At 35.5% G+C, this 18,875-nt stretch overlaps 1 protein-coding gene across 1 annotated transcript; it reads right to left on the bottom strand.

The window, feature by feature from the left end:
- Positions 1–7,184: 7,184 nt before the first annotated feature.
- LOC137748920 (protein DETOXIFICATION 51-like) lies at positions 7,185–9,065 on the bottom strand. Its single transcript, XM_068489113.1, has one exon. It carries the CDS (start codon positions 8,871–8,873, stop codon positions 7,308–7,310), a length of 1,566 nt encoding a protein of 521 aa, XP_068345214.1. The 5' UTR covers positions 8,874–9,065; the 3' UTR covers positions 7,185–7,307.
- Positions 9,066–18,875: the final 9,810 nt, after the last annotated feature.

Below are 18,875 nucleotides of genomic sequence, written 5' to 3'. Positions count from 1 at the left end.
TGCATACGTAAAAAATCATAAAAAAAACAAACATTCAAAGATTACGTAACGGAACAAAAGTTTTCGACAGTTATAAACGAAAAATCACAATTTAACGGTTATTTTAGCTCCGATTTTAATGATTTACAGCTACACTCCTCGACCCTATAAGAATGCAATGAATAAATTTGATCTTCAATTTAAAATATTTATACTAGTAGATACCACAAAATCTTATTTTATACTTAATGGAAGTATAACATCAACTCTTAAGTGTATATTTAATCTACCGTTTTGACATGATACACATTCTATGAAACTTTTTTCAATGATCTAACCATCAAACATGTTTGTGCAAGCTCCGAGATCACATACGTAAAAAATCACAAAAAACAAACATTCAGAGATTAGGTAACAAAACAAAAGTTTTCGACGGTTGTAAACGAAAAATCACAATTTAACGGTTATTTTAGCTCCAATTTTGATGATTTTTTACAGCTACACTCCTCGATCCTATAAGAATGCATTGAATGAATTCGATCTTCAAGTTAAAATATTCACACTAGTGGATACCACAAAATCTTATTTTATACTTGATGGGGAAGTATAACATTAACTCTAAGTGTTGGTTTAATCTACCGTTTTGATGCGATATGCATTCTACGAAACGTTTTTCAATGATCCAACTGTCAAACTTGTTTGTACACACTCCAAGATCGCATAAAAAATCATAAAAAACAACATTCAGAGATTAGGTAACGGAACAAAAGTTTTCGATGGTTATAAATGAAAAATCACAATTTAACGGCTATTTTAGCTTCGATTTTGATGATTTTTTGCAGTTATACTCCTCGATCTTATAAGAATGCAATGAATGAAATCGATCTTCAATTTAAAATATTTACACTAGTGGATAAATCTTATTTTATACTTAATGGAAGTATAACATTAACTCTTAAGTATTTGTTAAATCTATCAATTTGATAGGATATGCATTCTACGAAATTAGTTTCAACAATCCAACCGTCAAATATGTTTGTATATACTCCGAGATAGCATGTGTAAAAAATCACAAAAAAAAAAAAAAAACATTCAGAGATTATTCTTGCGACCGTCCAAAATTTTGCTTTGTTCATGTCGATTATATCCGACAGGGTCATGAGTGAAATTTTTTTTTTAAAACATGTGTTTATTTGTTTATTTATAATCAATATAACATTTAAAAATAATAAAATCAGACATGATATAGTACACCAGATGTTCATATGTGTTTATGTGCCAGACAATGTGCTCTGTGACGCATTGAAAAAAATTGTTTGAATTTCTTTGTATCTTGTTGCTTGCCTATGACGGAGCATAATCCTTCTTACAAAAACGATAAAGTTTCAGATTGTAGTCTGTTGTTATTATTCTCTCAGAAAATTTATGGCTCGTGGGAATTGGGTTCATTAGACTTTAGGGTTATGAGTGGAATTTTTTTTTTTAAATATGTGTTTATTTATTTATTTTTAATCAATATAACATTTTAAAATAATAAAATTTTCATTTCTGTCGGTTATAACCGCCAGAATACTAAAATAATAACTGTCAGAAAGTAAAATAATAAAATAGTCAATTTCTGTCGGTTATAACCGCCACAATTAACTTAAAAACCGTTAGAATCTATCGAAAATATTTAAAAAAAGGATTAACCGACATGATTTTTTTGATATCCACCACTAAATATCCGCCAGGACTTTATGTTGGATATAACCGACATATTTTTTCTAATATTTGCCACTAATTAAATGATGTGTCAGATATAATTTATCCGACAAGATTTTTCTAATATCCGTCACCTAAAGCTAATATTGTAGTGGTGTGAGATTGGGTGATTCAGAGGATCCAGATATAATGGATGATCCTGGTCTGGTGCAGTGGGTCCCACCTAAGTGCACTTACAGAAATTTTGACACAATCACAGAATGATCAAATTAATAACCAGTAAATTTCAGGGGTGAAATTGAGGAACCAAAATAAGAAGTTAGGTCTCTCTAATTATTTAAGAACAAAATTAAAGAGAATATGTTGACAACACATAAAGTACATATTTCTAAATATATTTCGTCGTGCAAATAGTATAGGAGACTGCATAAATAATCTTAGCTATGGTGTGATCCATGGCATCCCTAACGCGGCGTGCTGTGATCGATGGAATTGTCATGCATTTGACAAAATCTTACATGTTTATTGTACCCAGAGGGTATATGACGTACTATTTGTTCTATATAAACCAATCAGTCATAATGTGATATTTATGCATGTGCTTGCCCTGAAAACGGTGTTGACTAATACAATGTCAACGAAGAAAATTATTAGCGACTAACAAGGTAGGTAAGAACTAAGAATCAAAGTATCTACCTCTCAAATATCAAACTCAACTCAAGTATTTGTTTTCTGATATACAACAATATTTTATACTAAAAAGATATGAGATTTTGGTTAAGACACACAATGAGTGTAGATATATTAAATTGATTTCAACTCTCTCCATTTGGAGAGTCGAATCAAACGGTTAGTGCATAAAACTAGCCAATACTCCAATAAAAACATGTCGAATTAAGATGAACACAGTATCTAACTCACCGTAGGTACAACTAACAAAAGATCTTTGAAAACCATATAGATTAGGGCTGAATGGAACTTTAAATGTATAACCATGTGGAGTCGAACCGAAACGTTGGACGGTTGGAGCCATTTTTCAAAATCAAAGATTAGGAGAACCGAGACTTTTGCTTCATCTGACTTTGCTTTAGGGCCGGCTTTGCAAATATTTTAATAATCGAAATCCAGAATGCTTTGGTTTCTTTGATTGATTTGATGGCATGGAACCCACAGATTTGGCTTGAAAAAAAAAGTTGGCCTGGGGACGTCAGCTTTTGAAGTAGCAGAGTTTGGTCGAACACAAGGTAGGCTAACTGCTTGTAGAAACAGCTAGCTGCTTCAGAAAAAAATGGGGATTAGAAGACAATAGAGTACGTAGGAAAACAAGAAGTCCCACTGAGATCATTGACAAAACTGACATGAAAGGGCTGATTCCCCCTCGTGCACCTTCTGCACATATAGAGTATGCATGTTGCTTCATAACAGACAACGCACTCTCTCTTTTTTTCCAAAGAGCACAGTGGTGGACGTCTTTTCTAATGAGCAGTGTGATTTATGCACCATACATATCCATTGTTTGTTTCCCTTTGCTTCATTTTCCTTTTATCCATATCTTAGGGACCTAAATTCCATGTATTCAGAACATGTCATGAGAACGTATATAGCAACGTCTCTGTTTTTGTCCAAATAAGTCAAATATGGGACTATGAGACAATGTCAATCTAATAACGTATACTGTAATTGCAATGATTGCATTTTACATACTAATAGGAGAGCAAAAATTCGAATTCTAATCACGTATACTGTAATTGCAATGATTGCATTTATGTACTACTGGGAGAGCAAAAATTTGAACTTAGCTATTATTGGGAAGCAAAATATCAGTAGATTAACTGCCCATGAACCTAAACTAGGGTTGATATCGAATTGAGACTAATGTGTGAGAAAAGGACTTAAAATACCAACCTCTCATATCTTAGGCAGGCTTTAACTTTGTACGTAACAAATTATGACCTTATTAATATTACGTATTCGGGTCGTTTGTTTCCTATGGTACTTATCACTTTGATAGGGAGATGTGCATGAACTGAAACGCAAAAGCGTGTCTTCAGATAATACACTATTGCGTCTAAAACTCTATGAATGTAGTAGTTCATATTCTTCCCATATGTGAGCAAGCATGATTAGGAATATTAATTTGAGTGTAAAAACTGAAAACATAACTTATCAAAATGGTATTTGGATCCGAATGGTCAACGATATTCTATATAATAGTTTGATTTCCTAGCTTAACTCACATATTAAACTATAAGTAAAATTTTATTTTCTTATAAGTTATTTAAGTAACTCAGGTTCAAGAATTTTTGGATCATATATCAAAGTATAAACGTAACGAAAATTAGTTTACATGGCCAACACATGCACCGTATCAAATACTTTGATGTATGATCTCAAAAAATCTTAAATATGTAATAATTTGATATTCGAATAGTTGAAAATAATTGAATATTAAGTCAAGGGTTGTTTGATAAACATCTTGTTTCTAGTTTTTGTTTCACTTTTTTTGAAAATTGAAAACTTATTTAGATTTTTCTATTTAAAAAAAATGAATACCAATCGGAAAAAAAAAAAAAACAAAATTTGGTTTAATTTTTGTTTTCAATTTTTTTAAACTAATAATTAAAAATAGCTATTAAATGAGTTTTCAATTTTTAAAAAGATGAAAGCGAAATGGTTATCAAATAAGCCCTAACCAAAACAATAACATTGTCTTTCGGTATGAAGTGCATGCATTCATTTAAAAGAAAATTAATGAAAATGACTTCAAATCTTTACATTTTAATAAAAAACCACCTACTAACTTTATTTAATAATAAGAACAAAAGAATAATTAAAAAACAAAAAAAAACCCAACTTGCGCTCGGGTGCGTACCCCCCTTCCCTTCCCTTCCACACTCCACTTTTTCTCCCACCTTTTTCTACCATTGGCGGCTACCCATTGTCAGCTACATTAATAGTTTTTTTTTTTTTTTTCTATTTCTTTTTGCTTAGAATAAGAAAAATACTTCAAATTGAATTACATTCCCCAATTTTACTTTTGTGGTGTTGTTTCCCAATACTAGTTTTGATGACGAGAAACTTTTCAATGTGCCCGAAACATGGGGTGGTAAACTCTATACAAGTTGTGAGATTCTTGTGTTAAAAAATTAATAACATAAAACATAAAACCTTCCACCACTTACATAAGAACACGTGGTATACCATTTGTGTTACGGACACAAGGAAAAATTTCTCCAACATGACACCCAAACTCAAGAAATTGGATGGAGAGCTACATTTATTATTGTAGGTATGTAAAAAATGTGACGAAATTTTAATTTGGTATTTGAAAATAGCTTTTTAAATAAAATTACTGAGACATAATCTTCTTAAGGTTTTGATCTAAATAGTCACTTCTGGGTTCATCGTTTTCGGCGCAATGGGTGCTTTTACAGGACCAAAAAGGATCTAAGTTTCAAACCTATGAAACTAAACCAAGAATTAAACACTATTTATAAAACTAAATCAATAAGTAGACACTATTCATGAAACTAAATCAATAAGTAGACACTATTTATGAAACTGGACTAATAAGTAAATAATATTTATGAAATGAAAACAAGAATTAGGCATTATTTCTAAAACTAAACCAATAGGTGGAAACTATTTATGAAACTGGACTATACACTATTTATGAAACTAGAGTAAGAACTAGACAATATTTATGAAACATGACCAAGAATTAGGCACTATTTATGAAAGTGGACCAATAACTAGACACTATTTATAAAACAGGACCAAGAAAGAGACATTATTTATAAAACTGTATCAATTACTATACATTATTTAGGAAACTGGATCCAATAACTGGACACTATTTATGAAACATGACCAAGAACTAGACACTATTTATGAAAATTTAGTTTCATAAATAGTGTTCAGTTTTATAAACAGTGTACAGGTCTCGCGCGTCAAGTTTTTTTGTTTATTTATTTATTTTAATTGTGTCATTTTCATTAAAATTTAAGTTCTTTTGTCCTTTTTATTAAAATTTAAGGATTTTTCATTAAAATTTAATTCTTTTTTATTAAATAAAGTTATAATATGATTTTTGGTTAAAATAAACTGAGTCCAAACCCTTTTCATGAAAGTTCCCTTTATTTAATTCATTTCCTTTTTTGAGCATGCATGTTTCTTCACCAAATGAATTCCAAGTTATTCTAGTACTCCTACTACCACTCTTCACTCTCGAGAGAGGAAAACCTACTAACAACGAGATAGTGTTATGACGGTATTTCATATTTAAATAGAATACATTTTTATGCATTTTATTTTTCTCAAATACTAAGAGTCTACAATATCATCAATTCGAGAAATTTTTTTGTATATTGAGATTACGGTTCAGTATACCAAGTGCCATAATTCAAGTTTTTTTCTTAAATAATCCAACCATTTGTATTATAACACTCGATGAACTAAGTCGTGCTCCCAAGACACTAAACTCAAGATACCGCTATAATGACATCTGAGTCGCGTCCAAAATCTTGTCCCACCATTGACAATGTATACTTTGATTCATCAAAACTAGCATGACTGGCAACATATAATATCCAGCTATGATGAATATGATGAATGATATCCAACTCAAATGTTTTAGTTGGGGATTTTTAACCTGGGGACCAACCTGAGAGAAATCGATAGGGTCAAACGTCCATTAACAGGACATTGTTTAGACAACCCGCCGCCACGTGTTAAAATCTCATTCGATGTAACCTAATCGGATACTTTCGTAAGGCCCTTGTCCACCCAACGAATATGCACATGAAAGGAAAAGATCGAACATGTCCGAATTTCTGAGACATTTCGCAATTGGCCAAAACACTTACCAGTCTTCACTGTACTCCCTTGTCTCTGTCAAAACTATCAGCTTAAATTTAATCAAAAAAGTCAAAGTAAAAACACAAATTGCTCTCTCCACCACACCAAACATTTGAGTCACGCACAACTACAAAACAATATGATTATTCGGTAGCCCCTTTACGACCTAATATTTTAAACCATTCTAAATTACACAGATATATTTTAATAAGGGGATCAACCGACTGTCATGCTGATCTCTACAGATTAATCGTATTTTTAGACTTTATTTTGTTAATGTTGGTTTCGTATTAAGAATTTACATTTCTCTGTCTCCTGCATAGAAATCTGACTTCACACATCCTTATTAATTTTTGTTATTGATCTACTTTATCATTCGATCCGATGACTGAAACTGAGAAGGATGTATGAAATATAAAAATAAATGTGTGGATAGCACTATCCGTAATATAATGGGAGTACTTTATCTTCAAAGCTTTTGTTTTGATTTTTGTTAATCAAATCAAAACTAATTTAATTATCAACAATCACGTTATAAATCAAAATTTAATTTAAGCAATTAACCTCTTTAGCATTACTTAGAATAAAAAGCAAAATCCACTCGGCATCCACACATAATTAAGAGAGAACAAAGTTGTTGATTATTTATTTTTGAGAATCCCAATATCTAGACCAAACAATTAATAAAATAAAAATTCACAGAAAAAAAAAATAATTATATAAAAAAAACTTGTGGCAAAAATTGCATCTAATCTGGAATTTTTGAATCATGGAGAAGGAGGCACCGTGGTAATAACCAACGGCTGCCGTTCCTCTACAACCTTACAATCGGGTAGTGTGATTTCACTACCAGCGCACGTTAGCGAGTGGGCCCTCTTAGCTTGGAGATCCCAGTCTGTGGTCCCAACCACATACAACATCAGCCCAGCACAACAAATCTGGGCTGACAGCAACCCGACCCATAATCCGCAAAACCCGATTCCAGCCCAGAACCCGAGTCCGACGGCCACTGGCATGCCTACGAGATAGAACGCGCTGAGGTTCACGTTAGCAGCGGTGGACGGGCGCGCGCTACCTCTGAGGACGCCACACGCCACTGTCTGCGGGCAGTTGCCAAGCTCGCACAGCCCTAGGATGGGCAGCGCCGCCGACGTCAGCCGCACGATCTCCGCGTCGCTTGTGAACATCCGCGCCCAGCTCCCCCGCATCCCTGACGCGAAACTCGTCGCGGATAAGCCCATCAAGAACGCAATCATGATCGAGACCGCAGAGGATAATTTCGCCTTGTGCGGCCGGTTTGCTCCGAGCTCGTTCCCGACCCGGGTCGAGACCGCGAAGCTCAAGGAGGATGGGAACACGTAAATCAACGCCGTCGTTTGGATGAGCACGCCCATCGAGGCGACGGTTGCTCTGGGGTCCACGAGGAGCCCACACAGGACGATCATGATCTCATACCACCACCACTCCAAGCACACGGAAACGCAGCTCGGCGCGGCGAGCCGAAGCAGCGGCTTCCAGCCTCTGAGGCACTCGCTGGTTGGCTTCGTCCACGTCGGCACGTGGATCCCCGTGGTCCACACGTACGAAACGAGAGCCAGTAAAACAAATAGATTGGAAGCGGCGGAAGCCGCTGCGACGCCGGCCACGCCGAGCTGGAGCCGAGTGACTAACAAGAGGTTCATCGGGAGGTGAAAGAGCGCCCCAGCGAAGGATGCTAACGTGAGCGGATGGGTGATTCCCTGGGCCCGAAGGTAAATGCGGATTGGGTGAATGAGGGAGTTGGTGAAGAGGTCAGGGAGGGAGAACATGAGATAGGTGTGGGCCACGGCGGTGATATCCGGGTCCTGACGGAGGTACAGTAGGATTGATGACATGCTGACCCAGAGGAGCGAAATGGGTAGAGAAGCGACGGCGAGGAAGATGACGGAGCGGTGGAGGGTTAAGGAGAGGAGCTTCGGACGTTGGGCTCCAAAGGCTTGGGAACAGAGAGGCTCCATGCCAAGGGCTAGTCCGGATAGGACGGAGTAGCCGGTGATGTTGGCGAAGGCGATGGCAAGGGACCCAGCAGCGAGCTCAAGCTCGCCAAGGTGGCCGAGGAAGAGCATGGAGAGGATCGAGCGGGAGTAGACAATGAGGGCGGTGAGGATGATTGGGAAGGCGAGCTGGAACAAGGACTTGGTCTCGCTGACTATGTCTAGTAACAAGTGGGGCTGCGGCGTTGGAGCTTCGGGTACGGATAAGAAGTCTAAGAACAAGTGGGCCTGCGGCGGCGGCGGTTGATGGTGGCCATGCTCTGGTTTCTTGGCTGTTGATGAAGTGTTTGGATTACACATGATTGTTTGATGAACAACAGAGAACTTCAACGATGAAAAACAAAGAAATGTTTTTCGTTTGTATGTGAAGATTATTGTTTCTGTCTTTTGAACGATGCTCTGTTTTTTTAGATAGAGAAAACGAGAGGAGAGAGAAGGAGATACTCTCGTAGAGAGCACTCTAATGACTTCAAATGAATGGGGGATGGATAGATGGATTGTTGTTTTTTGGCGTAGATGCAAGGGATGTACAAGTATAAATAGAGGGGACGAGGAGGGGGTGTTTCCGTCTTCTCATCTCACTTGCGTTTGAACTTTGTTTATCATTTTTCATGCTTCTCCAGTTTAATTAGGAAGCGTAGTACATTCGGATTTTAAAGAATTTAATATATTTTTTTAAATGATAAATTTAAAATAAAAAATTAATAGATTTTCAATTCTATATGGATTTTGACACGTTTATATGAATTTCTATTATAGATTTCTACGGATTTCTATGAATTTCTTTCATGAATTTCTATTATATATTTTTACATCTTTGTATGGAATTCTTAGAATTTAGTTGACTTCTATAACATAAAATGAATTTATTCCTCAGTGCACAATCTGAAAGGAAATAAACATATGGAAATACGAACCAACCAATTATATATTTTCCTTTCTCATTTAAATTGTGATTTTGTTTTTTAAAATAATTTAACCAACCAAAACAAAGATCACTGACTCAGAAACCATTTGATTGCGAGAACCACCTTGTATAATTCTGGGCGTATAAACAAAAACAATATAGATGATTTCAACCATATATCTTATAGTCAAAGCCAATACAAGTACATACAATAACATAAATCAAATTTTAAGAAAAGTATATAGATAGTTTCAACGAAAACAAGATAATCATGCAGCTCCCTCGACCTTCAGACGGTGCTCCTAACCGTCACAACATTGGCATTATTCACAACTCATTATCCTTCATTCACATTGTTGTCATTCTACATGTTCAAAGCTATATTATGTCTCTATTCATTAGCAATATTTCGTTGTTATTCTTGTGGTTGACAATTTTGTTCAAGATCCCCTTCTAAAACTGACGATGATGGAGGTGTAGAAGGTTCATCATCCAGTACAACAGGAAATTCGTCCGGTCTACACTCCTTGCAAAGAAAATTGTGTACTGTTGCACAAGCTAATACTAGCTCCACTTGTGTTGCATATGGAAATGGAGGTACAATCCTAAAAATTGTGAATCGTGGTATAAAAATACCAAATAACCTCTGAACAACATTTCTTAAGAAAGCATAACGAAGATTGAACAACTTTTTCTCGTTTCTAGGCTCATGACCTAGGCGACCATACTCTTGGAGATGATATCGGATTTCTCGATAAGGAGCTAAGAAATGGCGTCTATTTGGAAATTCACATTCTACTATGAAAATATTTCCTGATAATATATATTTTAGTATGCAACTTAATTACTTAATGAGAAATTTGTTATAATAATAATAAAATAAAGGGTAAATTACACATAACTACCTCAACTATTGGATCATTAACAGTTTCATACCTTGTCTTTAAAAAGTTTTAATGTCATACTTCATCTATGAATTTGTTACAATTTCATGGCTTCCATCAGTTGTTTGTCAATTCCTCTGTTAAAATGCTGACGTGGCTTGAAGCGGGACCCATTTTCTATTAAAAAAGTAATTAATGATTAATTAATTATTAAAAAAATATTTAAACAAAAAAAATAAGAGCAAAAAAAACCTAAAAATCCCAAACCTAGATCCCCTTCCCCCCGAAACCCCTCATTCCCTTCCCATCTTCCCCGTCGGTCACCCCCCCCCCCCCCCCCCGCCCCTGCGCGTCCCCCAAAACCTTCATTCCAAGCCCAGAACCCCTCCCTTGCAACCCACCCACCCCTCTTCTCCTTCCCGAGCCTCCCAACCACCTCCCTCTCCTCCACTCTCTTCACCTCCCCTCCCATTCAAAACTTAAAGAAAGAGTAAATTTGAACCCAGATTGTCCAGATCGTCGCACCCCACCTAACCCTTCCTTCCCGTCGAAGTCGGACCACCTCAACTAGTTGCTGTTGTTGTTGTTGTTTTTTTTTTTTTTTTTTTTTTTTAATTTTAAGTTTTGAATGGGAGGGGAGGGGAGGTGAAGAGAGTGGAGGAGAGGGAGGTGGTTGGGAGACTCGAGAGAGGGGTGAGGGGGTTGCAAGGGAGGTGGGGAAGGGATTCTGGGCTTGGAAGGAAGGTTTTGGGGGCCGCGGGGGGGGGGGGGGGGGGGGGGCGGCGGAAGGAACCGATGAGGAAGATGGGAAGGGAATGGGGGGTTTCAGGGGAAGGGGATATGGGTTTGGGGTTTTTGGGTTTTTTATTTTTATTTTTATTTTAATTATTTATAATTATTTAATATTTAATTAATTTTTTAATAGAAAATGGGTCCCGCCTCAAGCCATGTTAGCATTTTAACGGAGGAATTGACAGATAATTGACGGAATGTATGAAATTGTAACAAATTCGTAGATGAGGTATAACATTGAAACTTTTTAAATACAAGGTATGAAACTATTAATGACCCAATAGTTGAGGTAATTCTGTGTAATTTATCCTAAAATAAAATAAAAGATAATTTGACACCTTGTGGCACTTTTAAGTTCATTCCTCCTTGTCAAAGCATCATTTAGTATTCTTGAATCATGAGTTGATCTTTCCCACCCAGTAAGAACGTATATGAATTTCAAATCAAATTAAGTTACAAGAGGCTAATACATTTTGAGATATGATTCCTTTATGATTACGATAACTGTATGCATTGCTTTCGGACACTGATGTTGGGATATGTGTGGTATCAATAGTTCTAATTAATACAATCTTGAAAGAGTGTTATTAAGTTTATCTTTTGGAATAAATTAGAAGATACAAAACAAAAATTAGAAAATAAAGACCATACGTACCTTCAAGTAAGGATAAAACCTCATACTTTTCCTTATTTTAGATGGCACTGCTAGTCCAAACTCGAACATCATTTTCGGTGCTATTGTGTTCAAGGCCTTCAAAACTTTTTTAAATTTCTACTAATAGTCTAATGTGATGGGCCAAATGTATCACGTATTAGACAATATCTATTATTGTGGCCGACAATGATAAAAGATGTTGCAAGCATTTCTTCTACGCAGATGAATCTTGTATCTCATAAGAGTGTTTTGTCTCTAACAATAGTGCATAGCTTCATAAACACAACGTGATACATTCTATACCTTTGCCGAAAATCCTCTAGACAGTCTCTTTCAATACTTTATATGTATAATTGTATCCTTACATAGTAATTTGTCATCGATTTAAAGGATGTTCAATAAGTTGTCTAGTTGTGATTATAAACTCCTTTAGTACGTAGACTACAGCTTAAATTGCCATCAATAAATACCCAATAATTTCATAAAGTTCTTCTTCCTCAATTCCTTCATCATCAGCTTCTTCTTCAATTTGTTCTTCTTCCTTTTATTCCATTTCCATTTTGTCCTTCTCTTCGTCCACTTACATTTATTCTCCCCTTCTTCTTCCACTTCCATTTTGAGACATTATATAGAATATCCCAACCAAATAAATAAAATCATAGGCAAGTTAACAAACAAGGAACCATTTATATAATACCAATCATGAGCAAGTTAACAAACAATTATTGACACGGGAATTGGCTGATTTGTTTAACACGGGAATTGGCTGATTTGTTTAACAAGAAATGCTAAGGAGATTATCTCAAAAGTGAGACTCTACATCGATTTTCTGTCACCTTATACTTTTGGTATAATATTTTATAATATTGGCACATCTTGACGTTAAGCTGTGAAATGACACAAACTCTATAAAAAATCTCACTTTGAAATAATCTCTCTCAGCATCTTTTTGTTTAATAGTTTAACTCTCTAAGTTTCATTCATCCCAAAACTATGCATTTAATTGGATCGATATTTTATTATTTAGAAGGAGAATGTGGTAACGATTGTTTAGGGTTTAGTAGTTTATGTGGTTTGAAAAAAGAGACGTCAGATTGTCAGAATTTATTGGTGCAGGGCAGAAGATTCAATTTCCAATGAGTAAAATTTTAAACAGGGAGATTGTTCTGGTGATTTTCTCTCACGATGATATGTTTAATTTGTGCTTTTCTTCAAATCCTAGTGATTCGACCACACTCCCCTCTTCTCACGGGAGCCCAAGGATGCAATGCCAATATAATGCAACCAAGAAAGGAACTTCTGTGTATACATATTGTTTCCAAGCACACTCATATATTCTCACCAAGTAAAAGAATTTTTTTTCAATATCAATGGTTTTCTACTATTTAGTGGAAACGTTTAGAGAAATTGCAACAAAGTCTTAAGCAAGGTTGTCGTATGAAACAATGCACTTATAACGCACATGAAACTCTTAAATATGAGTATGATGAGCCATGCGGCAGCCTTACCCAAGATTTTCTCTTGTTTTAATAAGTAAGCTTATCACATCGGCACAATGACATGGACTTCATGATATGGTCCATAGAGATAATGGCTAAAGTTTTTGTTGTGGGAGAACTTGTTCTTATTTGTATTCATACACACCTAAGGAGGCAGATTGTCTGCCCTCCTGTTTGGGTGCCCTTCCTATCCCCTTCTATTTTGTGCAGTCACGGTTAAGCCACGTCAATATTTTATATTGATTTTTTTATAGAGATAATAAGACAAAAAACAATAGGAATATAAAATGTTGAAGTGGCTTAACCGTGACCGCAGATGGGAAGGGCACCCAAACAGGAGGGCATACAATCTGCCTCCCACAGCTAAACAGTGTTATCAGCACATTTTGAAGATACAAAGTCATATAATATGTTTGCAAATTTAAGTGCATAATAGTTTTTTAAAGTACCAATAACAATTTTATCATCTTACTAATATATGCATGATACGTGATATAAAACATATAATGCATTACGTATTACAAATATTTAGTAAAAATTTAATTAAGCCATAATTAAGTTAATCAGTGTATAGTTGTCAACCTAGCTAATAGCTATCATCGTGTCATGAGAACTTTGATTGGAAGCACACGCTTCTTAGGAATTGTCATGCATAGTCTCGAACAAAAATATCTCTAGCCACAATTTTTGAGGCACATAAATTGCGAGCGGTTGCTTGGTTGATTGATTTTGATTAATCCGCTTGCATCAAAAGTCATTGGAGGAGTGAGACGTGAGGTCACTCTCACTCACACTTGCACTACTTGGAGGGTCGATCGATCACATAAACTCTATGGATTTTCAGTTGAATTTTCTGCAGCAAACAAAATTGAAAAATTGATACATCGATAAATCGGGATATATATATATATATATATAGAGAGAGAGAGAGAGAGAGAGAGAGTAGAATAGGAGGCGGAGGAGGAGGAGGACAGGGAATGGGGGTATAGGCCGGTGGGTGGGCCTTGTTGCCGTTTGGATGATCTGATTGGGCGACTGGACTTTCTGAATTGACACGAAAGAGGGTCAGGCTTCTAAACGACAGCAAAAGCATCGCCTTCATTTTACTGCCAAAAATGCTGTCGATTGACGGATCCCTTTCTCCTAATCAATTAAGTTTGGAGATCCAAACTGTTGAAATTTGTTCTAACGATTACAAATAAGAGCTTACTTTAAAAATTATAATAATTTTAGCTGTTGAATCCCTTTTCCCGATCAACAACGTTGCTCCTCCAAAGTCTTATCTCAAATTACTTCTCTACATAAGGAAAAAAAAGGAGTTATGTCGTGAGAGTGAATTGTTGTCAACCGTGTAATTCACTTTCATCTATGGTAGTGCTAGTATGGTAGTACTTGTGGTAGCCAATTAGAAGATTATTTTTATGCTTGTTTCATACGAATTATCATTAGTTAATTGAATTGGTCACTAAAAAAATGTATCCATGTGATAAGTCTTGTACTTGTTCTTGTTTGTTAATGAAATCACTATCACTTCTTGTAGTAAAAAAAAAAAAAAAAAAAAAAAAAAAAAGCTCACTTCTATCTACTAATGGGATGGGATGTTACTCTACTTTAAAATGATCATCACACCTTTAGTTATAAAATTTACTAGATCTTGTTATCCTTAAACAAAGAGATTTTTTCCAGTTTACTAATAGTCTTTTAGTTTTAGTCACTTCGTTACGTACTTTGATTTTCTCAAGACTCAAGTAGCATGGCGTCATATTTTAATGAATTTCCCTAGCTTAAAAGAAAATGAAACCCTCATTAAATAAGGTCATTCTGCTATGAGTATTATTGATTGAGTGGCTATCGTCAAGTTTTCTTGTAGTGTTATGAAATTGTATGATCGATAGTTGAGCGGTAAGTGAATAAATAATTGAGTTGTTTATGAAAGAAAGAAAGATATATTTATGAATATATAAGCATGTATAATTACAAGCTAGGTCAACGGGTTTGTGAGGTTGAAAGGCAAAATTATACGTGCCTGATGGATGGGGGCCGGGAGACGTAGCACATGAGCATCTCACTGGGTTTCCACAAACAGATGGAAGGAGACAGAAATGCCTTCAATTATCAATTATCGAAAGTGCATCATTATTATTGCTATACATGCATATTTAATTTATCAAAAAAATATAAGCCTGTTACCTCTGTGTTGTGCATGCAACTATCTCTCGTATAGCTTTCACTCACTGTCTTGTTGAGTTGTGCGCAATTGACTAGCGTTATCGTCGTTTTCTATGAATGCTTTTGCGTTTTATGTTTATTAATCTTGAAGATATATATCGATATAGATAAATAGACAGATATATGGAGTAGGAAAATAGGAGAAACAGTATAGTGAAGGTAGGGTGTGCTGGCTGGGTGGCTCAGAATCAGATGATGAGAGATCGAGAGAGAGCTAGTGATGAGATAGCTACCTTGTGCTAGGTTGTGGCTTGTGGTGAATATGACACACACATTTCCAACCCAGTTATCTGACATCATCTTCCCCCTTTTCGGTGCTCGGTGCACCACTTCTTGCCAACAGAGACATTTAATTTGTGTGTGCCCTAACTCTCTTCACTGAGTCCTTATAATACACATCAGTTAATGTATCTATAAAATGAATTCTAAGTGGTTTAGATTCACCATTTATATATATTTTTTTGGATGTTTCAATTTTCAACGTAATATTCAATCGTTAAATTCTGCATCGTGTGTCATACTTTACTGTACTCATAAATTTGTGCACCTTCACATGCCATGATATGAATGAGCAAATAATTTACTTTTTAAGGTTAAATATTAGTAAATATAAGACGTATTATAAGATGGATAGTGCTATTTATACACCCATTTTTACCTCCCATGCACATTTGTTAATTTTTGTTTCTTAATCTTCTTCAATTCATTCGATTCGATGGCCGAAAATTACCAGAGGTGTGTGAGAGGTAAAAATTTGTGTGGATAGCACCACCCTTAAAAGATGAGTAGATGAACATCATCCATCAAGCAAGTGATTCATCGTACTAAAAATATATATTGTGTGTTCTCTCTTTTAAAATTTTAACAATTAATCAGAAATTTTATACAATTTATATATCTAAACCTTTTGTTAGGCATGTTGTTGGTAAGTAATAAGCTACTTGTAGATGAGAATGAACTTCGTTCTCAATGATAAGTTAGGCATAAGAATGCATATTAGATACTCATAGCTAGTTTACAATTACAATGCAACTCCAATTGCACAAAGTATGTATGGTTCCTTTCTGCCTAGGTTTGCATTAAACAAAGACTGAAGATCGTAGAGGATTAGTTAATTCATCTTTTTTTTTTTCCAAAGGATTAATTAAAAATTAATAAACTAGAAAATGATAAAGAGATGAGGGAAACTGGGAAAGACACAGGTGTTGAACAGTGACAGTAGAAGCGTCTGTGCTAGGGAATATCTTGGTTCTTATTGGTTGGATTGTGAGTAGGTCCCTCGTCACACACATCAGAAACCCTAGTGGGGCATCTTTATTGGGTGGTGAGCGGCAGCTACCTAGTGTGTAAGCAATATAGCATATATTTCATAGCCACTAGATATATATATACACACACACACATATACATATATATATATGTATATGTATATAACGATCATGGAGGCACATGACCAGTATACTCTCAGTGGCATCAAATTTATAAAATACTCTGCTTTGCATGAGTTGGTAAAAACCCTAGAGCGCAGTACGGACGTATAGTACTTAGCTAGAGTAGCGTTGTTTCTTGTTTAAATTGGTGGATGTACATTGTGACCAAGGTGATCCTAGAAATATTCGAAGCTCAGAAAATATACATGTGAAGGTCTTCTGAGAACCTTACGAATGTTTGGGACGAGTTCTTTTTGTGTCCACCAAGTTTTTGATGTAATACTTGTCAGACATATCTCGACAGGTTGCGTCGACTACACTCAACAAATTCACTCAATACACTCATCAGATTGCTTTGACATATGTCGATATCACTCATCACATTCTGCAACATGGTTTGATTAACAACTACAACAAGCCGACCAAATTTTCGAAGAAATTCCTTAATTAGTGAAAAACTGAATTTTTTTTTTGTGCGCTTCGCGCTCTGTTTCAATCTAGAAAACTTGACCCTTTTAATTCTGGGACTCCCCACAATCCTGAATCTGCCATAAAGGGGTCTTTTGATAGCTTTAAATAAATAAATTATTGCCATTTTAGTTGATAGCTTGCTTGCAGCATGACTTCCCATTCCAGCCCAAGGTTATTTCTACTAGTAGCCAATTACTACATTTCTTATCTAATTCTTTTCTTGATCACAAAGTTTCGCATCATAAAATGAAAAGTGCTCAATCGAACAACTAACATATAAAATCACCGTAAACATATTTACTGTTACTATCTTAAAGAAAGAAAGAAAAACTTAGGCTGCACTGCATCGACTTAGACGTCTTGTATATTCTCACAACTACCGATCACGTACGTTATTGCTCGTATGATGAGTGTTTACTGGAGAGATGAGTATACGTCCTACTCGCTAAAGAGTGAAAGCTGAGACAAATTAAGGGTTTAATTCTGTAAGCTAATGAAGAGACTAAGATTCTATGCCTTGTACAAACGATGAGATAGGATCCTCTTTGTGAGGATCTCAAGGATCCTTTAATCCTGTCCGTTCATCGTACATCGTGTGGTCATTTTTCATAGGTACTGTTTGTGTTCAATTTAAAATGACTTCTGATCGCATGATGTATGATGAAAATATAAGATTTAAGGATCCTCGGAATTCTCACAAAAAGGATCCGGCAAGGATCTTATCTCCAAAACCATAGAGCTGGATAGCCCAAAAATTATATTCTATTGTTGTTCAACTTCTTATCCTACAAGAACATGTTAATGAACACGAGAAGTAATTTATACTGAACTTTTTCTTCCTCCAACTGTTGTATACCAGTCCATTATGGCTTTTTTCTTTTTTGCATTATTTTTCTGACATATATAATTCAGTAGATAACATATATAATTGTTGAATTTTTTTTAGATTAACTTTTTCTTTGTGGATGGATTTGAAAAGTGCATGTGGCAATAGCATTTTGTGGTACTTTTAACTTTTCTCATGTATTTTAAGATTTCTTTTCAACCAATATGTGAGAACCATCACATTACAAGGAATAAAAGTTATTTTTTTCATCCCATGATCATGAAAGGGAAAGAAACCAGAAAAAGAAAAAACGAAAAAAATACAGAAAAATATCAACTAAATGGGACGCGCGGTAACACCTCAAATATGGGAAAGGAGCACAGAAAGCGTTCAAAACTGCCACTTTTGCAGATCGTAAGATTTTAACCTTGCCTTTTGCCAAAAAGCCCCGCCAAAGATCACACTGATCTCCATAAAGGTATAAGCAACCGCAAAGCAACTCTAAAGTTGAGCTGAAACAATAACATATCATTTAACAAACCCAAAATATAAAATGGGGATGAAGAAGAAAGTTGGGTTTGGGTGAATTGAAAGTAGCTGTTTGTGGTG

Source organism: Pyrus communis, chromosome 10 (genome assembly GCF_963583255.1).
Source record: "Pyrus communis chromosome 10, drPyrComm1.1, whole genome shotgun sequence".
Classification (NCBI taxonomy): Eukaryota; Viridiplantae; Streptophyta; class Magnoliopsida; order Rosales; family Rosaceae; genus Pyrus; species Pyrus communis.
Note: the sequence above shows the minus strand (reverse complement) of the source record. Positions and strands in the feature narration are given on the sequence as shown.

Coding starts and splice junctions, on each gene's coding strand:
- LOC137748920 (XM_068489113.1), bottom strand. CDS start 8,873: ATGTGTAATCCAAACACTTCATCAACAGCCAAGAAACCAGAGCATGGC.